This window comes from Perissodus microlepis, chromosome 14 (genome assembly GCF_051167445.1).
Source record: "Perissodus microlepis isolate ML-2025 ecotype Zambia chromosome 14, ASM5116744v1, whole genome shotgun sequence".
NCBI lineage: Eukaryota > Metazoa > Chordata > Actinopteri > Cichliformes > Cichlidae > Perissodus > Perissodus microlepis.
In genome coordinates this window covers 36,573,517-36,587,104 of record NC_140474.1, presented here as the reverse complement: position 1 = coordinate 36,587,104, position 13,588 = coordinate 36,573,517, and the positions used below count along the sequence as shown (strand labels likewise).

Here is a 13,588-nt window from a genome sequence, read left to right as displayed (position 1 = left end):
CTGTTGTGTGTCTGTAATCTCAGGTCTGTCTAAATGGGTCCGCCAGCTTGTCCAGCATCACAGCACCTTCAGCGATGCAATGCAGTCTTTGGTCGCATTCTCTCAGGTGCAGAAGAAGATGGATGGGGCTCCTGCTGACAGGCAGGCCATCAGCTCTACTGTCTCGTCTCCCAGCAGCCACCTAGCAGCCGCTGCAGAGGGACATAGTCTGCCTGAGGCTTCAGAACCTCAGATACCTATCTCATGTGTCAGACTACCTGAACCCCAGCAGCACTCAAGCCCCTCAGCCGACCTCATTTTTTCCCATACACAGTTGAAAGCTGAACAGAAAGAAAAAGCAGGTGAGATTGATGGATCTGTTGAGAGACGAATTTTCGGGAAGATCAATATCTCTTTAAAGTCTTATTGAAGGACCTAAAAAATACAGCAGGTATAGATCTCGGTTCATCAAAGCTGGGCTCTGTCCTCTCTGTTAAGGCCTGTCCAATAATGCTGCCTTGAATGGTACCGAGAGGTTTAAATGAGCAGTAACGACGAAGTAATTGAGGGCCAAGTAGCAATGGAGGCACCCATAGTGTTTCCAGCCTTTTCTTGTGCATATCATCCTCTTCTTTCTTCTTCTGCACTTGGGAAAATGTTTGGAACAGTCCTGATTTTTCTTTATTTGCTTATTTTTGTCTGTGCCCCAATACTTTGCCACCAGTGACATGAAGATGTATTCCAGCTCAGGACTTATTTTTCATTACAAATGTCAAAGGCCACAAATTCAACTAACCTTCAAAGAATCACAAAAGTTATTATGTGGATTTTTAAAAGCGATCTGCTAGTTCGAATCAGTGGCAAAGCTTTAAGTTATCAAACCTGACTGTGGTGTGCTGCATTGTGTAAAAGCATACTAAATTTGACCAATAGGCTGTACAGCAGTAAGAAACACGTGCCAATCAAATTCATGTTGCTTTGCGTTTCTTTTACCGGCACTTACGACGCCTTTAAAAAGATCATCGTCTTTTCACATCTGTGTCCAACAATCTTGGGTGACCTGGTAGTCAGGTTGTTGCATATCACACAGACTCCCTGATTTGATTTCCAGTTGGCTGAATGTCCTCACTCCCTCTTCTTGTGTTTCAAATGTGTAAATAAAGGTCAGAAAATAGAGACATTTCTACCGCTTTCAGACGTCTTTTTCCTTCAGCAGATGTGTTGAAGGAGGTAATGTTAGATTTGCACGGTGTGAGGCCAAGTCCAACTTAATTTTTCATGAATCGTGACCTTTTATGCACAGACACTTTTGAAAGACGGGGATCAAAAGGTGCGTATCGTTTTTGTCAAGGGTGTGCCGGAGCATGACATCATGCGGAGGAAATACGCCGAGGTGACGTGTTTGCACATCGCCTTGGCGACGCCCATTGTCTTTGGGGTCATGACGAGGTTGAGCTGTTAGTCTGTTTGAGTTCAGTGTGGTGGATAGAGTGGTAGAGGAGCAGTAGCCCCCCCCACCCGTCATAGTTGGGAGTGGACGTTGGGGGCGGGGGGCCATGGGATCAGTTGAGTGGCTTGCCTCATTACTGTAAGGTCTTTTGCATGCCTGAGTGGCGCTGGAGCGAGCTGATGAGCAGATGTTGGACTGTTGCTTTTAATTAAATCCTCTTAACCTTTGTTCGGGCTCTATTGAGCGTATGCTCACATTTGCTATATCTTTCTTTATAAACTGACCTCATAGCACACACTGCTGACAGTCTCAAAACCTTGTCAGTCTAAACGTGTGTTCTGTCAGTTTCGAGCTGCTTTAAGGAGAAAAAGTGACCTCGTGAATGTTAAAATATGTCATTTTCTTTTCATGATGCAGACCAGTTGAAGAAGCAGCGCCGTCCCTCAGAAGAGCCTCTCCCACTTCAAAAAAGAGCAGCACTGCCTCTGTTCTCCATTTTCACCTCCAGCCCCACCAACCACACCTTCAGGAAGCCCATTTTTAAAAGAAGTGCACCAAGTAGTCCTGGCCAGGAAACGTCCAATTGTTGTGACGACAAAGAAAACCAGCAGATCGCCTCTGCATCACTGAAGACTAATGGTTCAGATGAAGCCAGAGACCAAACCAGTCTGGCTCCAGAGCCCGCTCCAGTAACGGCCCCGCCCAGCTGTGAAAACGAACCACCTGCAGCAGGCAGTTCAGACGAAGACGAAAAGGACCAGACTGTGTTTTTTACTCCAGAACTTTTTGAGGGTGAAGGAGATGAAGGCGGTGCACAGGAGGAGACGAAGGCAGAGTCGGTCCTAGGAGCAACGAGCACAGCCTCGGTGACCGAAGAGCTCCTCCGCTCTGAGCAGACCCACGTGCGAGGGCTCGCCTCAGCTCTGGATGGACAGAGTGCTGTTTCAGTCAGTGAGCAGAGCGCAGGACTGTCGCAGGGGAAGGAAGAAGTCAGAGGACAGAAGCAGTATGAGGGAGGGAGACGGTAGACAGAGAGGCAGCAGGCGTCACAGGCTGTCCAGGTCCAGACAGAACGTTTCCTCCACTCAAACAGGCATCTAACTACTGCTCAGCAAGCTGTGGACCAGGCAGAAGGTCCTACACTACAATAAACATAAAAAATATGGAAACCAGATTCATGTTAAAATCAGCTGAAGTGCAATAGAAAGCCCTACATTCAGTTCATCATTTAGTCCTGTTTAATGATGTGTTTGTAGATTATGGGTGAGGAAGGGGAATATTTTAGATATGTCTGAGTAAACCAAAGACGGGCCTTTTTTCAGTCTCATTTACAACCATGTAATTATTTGTTTTGCAGTAAGTACAAATATTTGCATAAACTTTGTTAGTTCACAATAAAATTGTTCATCTCTATTCCTGTGGTCATTTTGTGACAATGAATTTCTTTTAGTTTGATGTTTTTGTGTCTGTTTCAAACAGATATGAGTCTTAAGCCGCGCTCACTGCAGGTAGGTTGTGTGTTTATCATAGCTGAGTAAAGCTGCGTTATTTGAAATAAAAGCAGTCAGTTAGGGAAAAGGTTTGTCACTAATTTAAACTTAAACTAATATTAATGTCAATAATTGTCCTCTTCAACGTGGCTGAACAGCCATCAGTCCAGGCAGACGAGTCAGAGTCATGTTAGCTCACGAGCGACAGAGAAACCAGTTTGATCTCACCTGGGCCAGATCAGCAAAACTAACAGCCACCAGGTTTCACCTTTGCAGCGCCATGTTGGACCCCTGCTGGCGTCAGAACTGTTAAGCCTTCATGGCGTGGATCCAGCAAGGCGCTGAAAACTGCTCTCAGAGATTTTACAAATATGCCGACTGCACAGCCTCGCCGTCTCTTGTTCCGTGGTTCGTTCCTGCGGCGCTGCCGTTTGAGTCCAGTGGACTTAATGTTATGTTAAGAAAACACTTTCAGATGATTTGAGCTTTGTAACGTGGCGCCTTATCCTGCTGAACGCAGCCACAAAAGCTGGTTACGCTGTAGTCGTAAAGGGATGGATGTGGTCTGCAAAAGCACTCAGATAAGCTGTGGTATTTAAACGATGCTCAATTTGTACTAACGGGCCCAAAGTGTATCCTCTACACCTTAAACCACAACCAACCTGAACCACTGACACAAGGCACAATGGATCCATGCTTGTAAAGTCTGAGCCCACCATCCGGATGATGCAGCAGGCATCAACACATCATTTGTAGCCTCAGACTCCTTTCCTTAGCTGACAGGAGTAACAGCTGCTGTGTTCAGAGATGCTCTTCTGCATATTGTAGTTTTTTAAATCTTTGTGATTCAAGCAGATTCTCTACATATAGAAATATTTTTTAGACGTCTGCACATCTGTGTAGTGCTGGTATCACCACAGTAGTGACCAGAACACAATTTATTGAAAAAATGGAGTAATTAATAACTTCATCTACGGAAAACAATCTACCGGACTGAAGTGACAAGTCAGCATGGCCACCAGGCCCAGGGCTGCTCGACGTCCCTGCCAGAACATCCAAACCGCTCCTCCAAATGAGGTTGGCATTGTCCCACTTTTCCGGTATCGCGCACTATTCAACAACAGCAAGTAGAGCCGGTAACGTTCAGAAGGAAGTTGATAAAGAGTGAATTTGTTGTCCCATCCTTGCTGTGGTTCACTAGTTATTGACACGATCATTTCCATAGATTTGATTTCACTTCTGTGTAACTGACTCGCCGTTTGACGGTAACTTCTGCCGTCATCCTTTAGTTGTAGAGGAACGATTCGTATTTGTGGCTCGTGCGTGTGCATAGCAGACTGTGTGTAATCAGTGTAAAGGTCAGACTTGAGTGTTTGTGTCAAAAGAGGGCACGTCGTTTAATCAAACCAATGCTAAATACAGAATCATCAAACGGGCCGAGTTGAAAGGAGACAGAACGATGACATTAAACATGATTACGCTGATGTGATTTGTCTCATTACGGGATGAGCTTCACCAATGTGTGATTTGCACAGACGAGCAGAGTCGACAAGTGTTCCATTAAAGCCTTTCTTTGCTCGTCAGCTGCCTACCCAAGACCCTTGTACATGTAATCGTGCGTGACCACTCGTTAACATAATCAAAACTCAGAGCGCGGAGAGGCCGGCGAATGTGTGTTAAAAGCACTTAATAGGGAACCCGCATTACTGGAAGACCGAGTAATGGCTGTGGATGACTGTGTTCTTTGCCATTAACCTAATTCAGCCTTTCCCCTAACCAAGTCATTAAAGTTACACTATAAAACATTTTTATTTAAGAGACATACACTGGAGCCAAAGTCACAAATTGGAAGTGCAACAGAAAAAACAGTAATTTTACAGATTTTTGCTGCTTGCCTAAATTCAGTTTTGGTGCTGGAAATGGTCTGTGCCAGTCAGAGGTTTTCAATAACGTGCTCTTTGTGCTCGTTCCACACTTTTTTAGACTGAAGTCATTAATTATTCTGATGGTGAAGCAAACTGCAAACAGTCATTACCCCCAGTTTGGACTCTGCTTTTAAATTAAGCATAAAACTTTTTGATGAAGCTCATAGCAGCGCTGGGTAAGGTCACCCTGCTGAGGGTCTTCACGGGACGCTCTGAGCGCTTCTTCACTCGCCCTCCCTGAGCTCTTTTCCTCTTTCTGTCCCATTGTCATCAGGTGCTTGTTTGTATGGAATCGTGTGAGCTTTCTTTTTAATACTGCAGCAACGTGCTTTAGAGTTTAAAGCGCCTTGTCGTGACTGCTGCCAGCAAAGGGTGGGTAGGCTGTCAGGAGTCATGTAGAACATTTATGTCCTCAGAGAAGTGATGCATGTAAGATTTAGCTAATTTGCATCTGCACTGCCTGGATGGGTGAAGGAACCAATGAAAAAGCATAAAATCCCATTATTAAGGAACAAATGTGATCTAATAACTCAGATACCAAGTCCCATATATCAAATACGTCTGAAAAGTTATTTATTAAGAAATACATCTAAAAGAACAATTATAACCTGTTAGATGATCAATGCTGATCTAACCTTTTGGTCATCTGGTTTCACACCAAGTGAGAGAAAGTGGAACTAAATGCTTGTTTTCAAACGCTCAGGGACTTCATGCCATTCCCTAAAAAAGGGCGAGTGACAGGAAGCAGAGCTCCTTACGTTCCCCTGTTGAGCCACTGATCTCAAAGCTCTGGATGTGTGTTCAAAGTAAAGCTTGGGTGAAGTCAAATCACTTTATTTAGATAGCATGTAGTTCTTTCTTCCATAAGGTGTAAATACAGCATAAAATATCTTAATATCAAAAACATAGAAACTGAAAAACACAAAGTAAAGGCACAGAACTCCAAGCAGACGCTGCCTGTTTGTGCTTTTGATTTCGCCTCACTCGCGCGCCTGTGAGAAAGACGAGCGCTCGGACTCGGTAAAGCCAACAATGCCAACAGTCTCATTTGTAAAACTGAATTTTTTTATAGTGCAGTTCCATGTTGTTGTTTTTTCCTTGAATTTAGCAACAGAGCCCCTTCATCTATCAACACGCTGCTTGGCTCTCTAGCATGTCACATTTTGTCTGCAGTTTGTAGGATTCAGAATTTCAGGTTTTTGTCCAAATGTTTGCCCTGTGTGGTTCTCTCCAGGTACTCTGGCTTCCTCCCACAGACTAAAGACATGCAGTTAGTGGTCGTTCTAAATTTCCCTTAGGTGTGAATCTGAGTGCGAATGGTTGTCCGTCCGTCTCTGTGTGTTAGCCCTGCGACAGACTGGAAACCAGGCGTACCCTGCCTCTCGCCCTGTGGTAGCATTCGGCCCTGCTGTGTGCACCACTGTGCTTAAACCATACAGATATTTGTTACCTCCCACCACCAGTTTAGTACCAGGTTTGTAGGTCAAATACTTGCATGGGCCTTTTAGTCTTTGCTTGCATTTCAAGAATTTTAGTCTTACTGAATAAATAAGGAAAAAAGGAAATGATCAGGAAACATTTGTGTTGTGTCGCCTCTGTTAAGTTTTTTTTATTCAGATTTCTTACAAAAAAGATCCGAATTACAAGCAGACTGTTTGTCTTGTTCACTTTGTTGTTCACAGTACAGAGAGCATGCCGGAGCAGGCTCGATGTCGTCAACAGGAAGGCGAGTCAGAGTGAAAGCACACTGTCTCTGTCTCGTCCTCCAAACATAACGCATCGATATCTTTGACTCGTATGTATGTGTCGAATCACAGTGAGACATTTTTCTACTCAGTTTGGGATTTTGTTTCTACTGTAAAGAGATTAAAACATGGTGCAGGGAGCTTAACTCAACCCAGGCAGAAATAAGGATGTTCATTCAGCTTTTTTTACTTTGTGCGTAATAAACAAACCACAGAGACACCAAACCTTTTCTTTTCCAGTTTCAGGGCGTATTGCTTTGAGTTTTCTGTCCTGTTGCTCTGATACTTGCGTGCATGTTTTCCTTTTATGACCTTCTCATATTGTTTGCACTTACTCCAGTTACAGCTGGGGAACAGCCAACATCCTTTGCTGTGCTGTGTGTTGGATCTCCTTCTTGGAGGTGTTGTGTAATCCTCCCCACTGTTTCATGTAACACCTGTATAGCTGCAATGCTTCCTGTCAGTCAGGTAGGTGCAACAGCTTGTTAAGGTCTGCAAACACTCTCTTGTAACAGCAGACTATTTTACATACTTGGATGTGTGCAAATGAAAATGACGTGATGATTCTGTCTTTTTATCTTCTCCTTGATCTACAAAAAATATACAGTTAATAGAAACAACTTAATTCAGCACTTTTGATTCACAGCAAGAAGGTCGTGAGTCTGACTCCGCCTCCTGGCCGGGATCTTTCTGTGTGGGGTCTCTCCAGGTACTCCAGCTTCCTCCCACAGACCAAAGACATGCAGTTAGTGGAGAGTCCAGGGTGTACCCCACCTCTCGCCCTATGGTGGATGGGAAATTGTCATATCTGAGATTTTTTTTATTTGTTACAAAAAGGATGAACCAAATTTCCCCTTGTGGGACAATTAAAGGATTATTCTATTCTATTCTAATGAAAAGCTTTTAAATGTGGTGATTCCATCACTTCTGTCAAGGGTTGCAACAAATGTATAGTTAGCAGTGGTAAGTTTTAGCTGCATTCAGCAGGGATGAGCTTGTTGTTTGTGCACTGTGCTTGCCTTGATTTGGTTCAGATTTCTGTGAACTACGGCACAAACAGTCGATTTTGCCATTATGTGGCATTTAAACTCTGATGTCAGACCAGTCAAACCACAGCAGATGTCTCGCTGTGCAAGCTTTTGCTGAGCTTCCACAAACTCCATAACCAGAAACATAATTTATCACCTTGCAGTAAGTTTGCAATCAAATGGGAGGCAGCGTTTGAGCCATGTGAGTGTGGCGTCCACCTACAGTAAAAGTTGTTGTGATTTCTTCATGAGCCTTAAAGTCTGTGCTGTTTTGTATTCAGCCAGATTTTATGTTTCACACAAGCACAGAGAAAGGACGGTTTCTCACCGGTGAGTCATATCAGCACATTTCACATCCTGTGTGAGATTCAGTGCTTTGTGCTGTTATCATAACCAGAACTAATCAACTGCACGGCCAGATTAGATATTTGTAACCTTATTCCCTAAAAGCTGGAATGGTGAAAAGCTCCTCACATCCTTCATGTTTTGAAACAATTTCAATTTGATAACTAGCTAAATCCTGGCAGAAGTAAAGCTGTGGATGCATGACAAAGCTTTGGATTAATAGTCAGAACTTTAAAACAACAATAAAGTTTTCTACTCACATCATCATCAGAGACAAAAATCTGAGCTTCTTAGGACTCGAATATTCAATGTGTGAAAAGGAGCAACTTCCTGTGGCTCGTGGTGGTTTCTGAGAAATTCCTCTTTAGTTTCAGTTTGTTCGCCGCAGATGCAGAATATGAGTCGAGCCCTTTGTTTCATTATTTTGGTCTTAATTTAGGCGCAGCACAGCATGCTTTGTATATCAGAGCATCTATGTTTTCACAGAAGGTGGATACATCCTGCTGCACTGACGTCTGTGTGCAGCACAACTTTGACTTTCAGCTGTCTGAAACTGCGAACTGCAGACTTAAGCTTGCAGTGTAAATCGTTCAGCGGTGAATGCCCTGCAGACTGCTCTGCAGGCCGACTCAGCAGTAGTTTAACTGGTGGGTTGAAAGTAAACGCACATCTTTACACGTCCCCTCTGATTTAGTTCAGATTTCCTGTGAACATGTCAACACTCTGTTTTCTCCCCTCTAAAGTCAGCACGGTTACATGATTTGCCCATTCTCATTCATACAGCATATAATGCTGTCCCTGAGGACCACTCTGTCACCAGGCTTCTGGAGTGCAAAAGCTACTTCTCTAGAGATGCACCACCACAGGGATGTGGTTCGAGATCAGGCACATCTCCCAGTTCTTAACACACATTATTTTTACAGGATGATGCTAGAGCTGTTTGTTTTTATGTGTTCTAATGAAACAGGTAAGTGGACTGACCATGTGACTGAATTATGACTGTTAAAAGCAGAGTATGAAAGAAAATGATTATTTATGTTTATTAGTGAAACATGACATCTAAGTACACACTTACTCTGGATGGGACGGCCTCCACTAACACTGTGATAAACCCTGGAGTTATTTTAGACCAGGATATGTCCTTCAGCGTGCACATCACACAGATACATTTGTGTGACTTGATTCAGCTCCACAATATCAGTAAAATTAGAAACAGCCTACTTCAGAGTCATGCTGTAAAGCTGGTTCTTGGCTGGACAATTGTTCTTTTTACTATCAGGTCACTCTAAAAGCCTGTGAGACGTGGAAAACATCATGTGGCCCAACATCAATGGCCAAGACTATCCTGCAGGTCTCTTACCGGGACCAGGCCACCAAGAAGTCCACCGCCGGACTGCCACACATCCCCTTGTAACAAGGCGGCCCTGTCCTCCTCCTTACACCCCTCCATGACTGAGAGTGACTGAGCGGCATATGCGCTCTGGAAGTCACGTTCTACACCAACAAACGCACCAACTGCCCAAGATCACCATCACGTGGACGACGCAAACCAGGCTGCTCCTGCACGACAAGGTGGAGGACTTTCAGCTGATCAAATGCAATGACAGAGATCTGCCACCCAATGCGCCGAACGGTGCAGGAGAATCTAAGTTTAAGTCTAAAAGCTCCCTGAAAACCCTAAAGATGATCCAGAACACTACAGTCAGAGTATTGACTGGGACTACAAAGAGAGACTGTTTTTCTCTCATATTAGTTTATTTAATTTCATTTAAAATGCTTCTCAATCTTGAATAATCAGGACCTGCTATATCTGAAAGACCTCATAAACCTTATTAATACTAACACAGCTCTTTGCTCTCCGACTTCAGGCTCACCCGTGGTTCCTTTTCTAAAGTAGAGCTGGAGGCAGATACTTGAGCTACTTCTCTACTTTAAAGACTAGAGTTAAACCCTCTGCCCGTCAGCTGTCTGCTCATTTTAGATGCTCTACAGGCGAATTCTTCTTTCTGATATATGATGTCTTTTGCTTCTGCATGTTAGGGACTTACTATGCCAATATGTTTATATTAGCAGAGCAGCAGCTGTGTAGCGAGTCATGCCCCTCACTCCTATCCACACAGACACACAAAGATCATTTTATTGGACAGTTTGAGGGTTTTTTTAAGACATTCTGTCTCCTGAAAGGAAAACAATGCAGTGAGAGATCCATATTTAAATGTGCTGCAAATTCAGTGTTATGGTGACAGTCTGCACAGCGCTGTTATTTAATAAGAAAATAATCTGGGTAGTGACAGCATTGTTGTTTGACTTGTACCACCAAGTGAACACTGCTGTTGCAGGAGCTCAGTTTTAATCAGTGAGCACACCCACTCCCTGTAATCTGTAACAGCTCACAGCATGTCTTGGTTTTATGTCCTGACTATATTAGACATTCAAAAGCTTTTTAAATTTATTTACTGGTAGACTGTGCCACTGTATTTTTTTGTATTTTTGTGGCCACATTTTAGAATCTTATACAAAGTTTCATATGTACAGCGGTAACAAGTTTATTAGACCACAGTAAATGTAGAGTTAATGCCACAGCTACCCTAAATATTAGCATTATTGCTACCAAGATCAAGTTTTTCTTCTATGTGCAAGCTCTTTCATCAAAATATGTTAATGCTCAAATATGATCATTATTGTTATCCATACATTTTCAGATGATGCTACATTACAGGTATTTACTTGCATCCTTGAACAGAGAAAAGTGTCTCAGTACCTTAAAGTTATGCTTGATTCATTTCTGACGTTTCAAAGAACACTGTGATCAAATTTGGGTATAAAAATGTGATTTCAGTTTATTTGCTTAATAACAATAAAAGTTTTAGTTTTAAACAAGTTTATACTTTTGATGTTTTTTTCTTTTTATAAACTGTTTTTAATAAATGTGACAGGTTCTGTATGTGCAGTTTTTTGGTAACACTTTTATAACCACACAGAATTACACATTAAATATTAGTTAGTACTTAACTCATCATTTATTTAAAGCGTTGCTCCTTCCTTGTATGTCATTTATAAAAAAAACAATATAAATGTTCAGTCCTGTGTAAAAGGCTCATATATAACATGTTTAATGAAAGTAAAACAATCTTCCTCGAAGTATAAAAATGTTATCTCGGAAGTAATACAAGTTATGTAGGCGATGTTAAAGGTTCATGGCATCATTTAGGAAGTCTAAGTATTTATGCAAAAAGCTTGTTGTTTGTGAATGTGTGAATAAGGCCGACTCGTTTCATACTTAATGGTTAACTCAGGCAGTTTGTTGTGTGACCCGAGGCTCATTTACCACACAAAACATTTATAAATGTAACTGAACGGTCAGCAGGACTTAAAGTCTGAACTGTCTTCACAGCAGAAAAAGGAAACAGATAAAGCACAGTGTGCTGCATTATGTGCTACATTCATACAGATATTAACCATAAGACAAGCGGATTTTTATTTTTTGCTGCATTGTAAAAAATAAATAAATAAAAAAAATGAATGTTTCTTAAAATGATCACTACATGCTATGAGTTAATATATATATGAGTTAAGCGTGACTCATGTTTATGTCTGATACAATCGGCTGCTTTTTATGGTTAATGACCGATTTAACTGTTACCACTTTGTCTCATTGAAAACCATCCAAAAATGTGACATGTCTGTTTAGTCCTTTTGTTTCAGCAGATCTTATAATGTGAACGCTGCTCAGATTAACACTATGACCTGTGAGATTATAAAGATTAACCCCAGCTCACCAGAAAATTCAGGTTTCTGCTACTTTCAAATCTTTGGGTTTATACTCATCTTGCGCCAGTCTTTTCCCCACGATTCAATCTGTATATAATAAAACATGAAAATAATTCTAATAAAAAATATAATATATAATAAATAATGTAACTTATAGTGTTAATGTGTTCAACTTTAGTCATTAAACAGCAAACAGGTTTGTACAAACAGAATGAAATAGTAAATAATTTAACATGCGCGCTGTTCCTCCAGCAGGTGTTGTGTGTGGGCGTGTCCTGTTGTCCTTCCCCCTGACAGCTGCCACCAAGCCAGTAAATACACGTTTTTAAAACTGCACTTTAATCACAAACATCTTGATTTTAAATCAACTTTGTGCCTCTTTCCAACTATTAAATGAAAGAACCTCACAGCCCATTCTTCATTCACTGTGCAAATGTCCTGTTTATAAGGTTGGAAACCTGCAGTCAGCTGAGACTGAAGAAGCCACCTGGATGACGAAACGTGTCCCCCACTGAAAACGTCCAGACGAACAGAATCAACCTTGTGGGATTTCCCTACCTGGGTGACTGAGCGTGCATCGAGCATGTTGTTGGGTGTTCAGTCAGCACTGAACATGGTTATGATTATGCATAGAAATGATTGTGTGCTCAGGAACACCATAGTCAGTGAAGACAGTTCATTTTAAGTTAAATCCTCACAAAAAGAAAAATATACTTAGACACGATCCAGAAAAACTGTTGGCTTCCTTAAGCTTGTTAAGGTGGACTGGAAACCTGTGCTGTGGTCTGACCAATCAGAACTTGGAATTGTTGAAATTCTCTGGTCTAAAGAGGAGAAGGAACAGGTTACTTAATACAATGAAAGATACCTTGGCCCAACTTAAAAATGTGCTGGCATTCAAATCAATGTATACTTAAAAAATGCATGTTTCACTTTCAACATTTGACATATATCATGCCATCATTGCTCTGTGATTCACTTTGAAAACAAGGTTGCGTTAAATCTCGGCTGTGCACGACTAATTTGTGTGTACATATCTATTCAAAGTTTAGAATATTGGTGTTTTTTGTAAAAGAGCTTGAGCGGTGGCCATCTGGATCTCAGTGTGAATCTCACTAAGCCCATCTGCCAAACGCCCCCCTCTACAACCAGGGGGTTTAGGGCACACTTTGCTCCGGCCTTCACTGCTTTTTGAACACTTGCGCGAGACATTTCATGTTCAAACTGACAGACACCATATTGCACGTAAAGCTTTGGAGCCTGTCTGGGTGCAATGGCCAGACACCCAGACTCCAGTTAGCCTGCAGCCAAGTTAACTGGCCCAACACGCTTGGCGTGGGGCGAGACACACTCTCCACAACTTTATTACCATCATTGGCTATTGTCATTTTGATTTGTTCATCTCAATCTGCCATTGTTGTGACAACACGCCCCTCCCCTTCTCATCATTTATCACTTTGTCGTGTGGGTTACGCATCCCTGCTAAACCTGTTTCTCTCTATAGTTGATTTCATATACATACAGTATATATGTGACTGCATGCATCACAGTCGTTTTTTTAATGCTCCTTACAGAAATACATGGAGGCTCCCAAGCACATGACCTTTAATAAAAGCCAATCTTCACGGCCCAGTGGGTGATAAAGGTGATTAGTTTCATGTGAGTGATTTTTTTATTGTACAAAATGAATTCTGTTCAGTATTTCCCTTTGAACATAAAATCACTGAAGTTTCTAGTTTCATAAATGACATATTTAACAGTTACTTGTTTAAAATGTAACCATCTAAGACACATGGCCACACAACCAACGTTACCCTTGACTGTCTTTTTAAAGAAGCTACTTTAAGTTTTTACC

General features: G+C 42.0%; 1 protein-coding gene across 1 annotated transcript in view; it reads left to right on the top strand.

Annotated features, from left to right (window-relative positions):
• brip1 (BRCA1 interacting helicase 1) overlaps positions 1 to 2,842 on the top strand; it is a 43,293-nt gene extending 40,451 nt beyond the window's left edge. Inside the window, 3 exon segments of the mRNA XM_084950856.1 lie at positions 24 to 341; positions 1,847 to 2,453; positions 2,455 to 2,842. Coding sequence (XP_084806982.1) covers positions 24 to 341; positions 1,847 to 2,453; positions 2,455 to 2,530 — 1,001 coding nt within the window. The 3' untranslated portion in view covers positions 2,531 to 2,842.
• Positions 2,843 to 13,588: the final 10,746 nt, after the last annotated feature.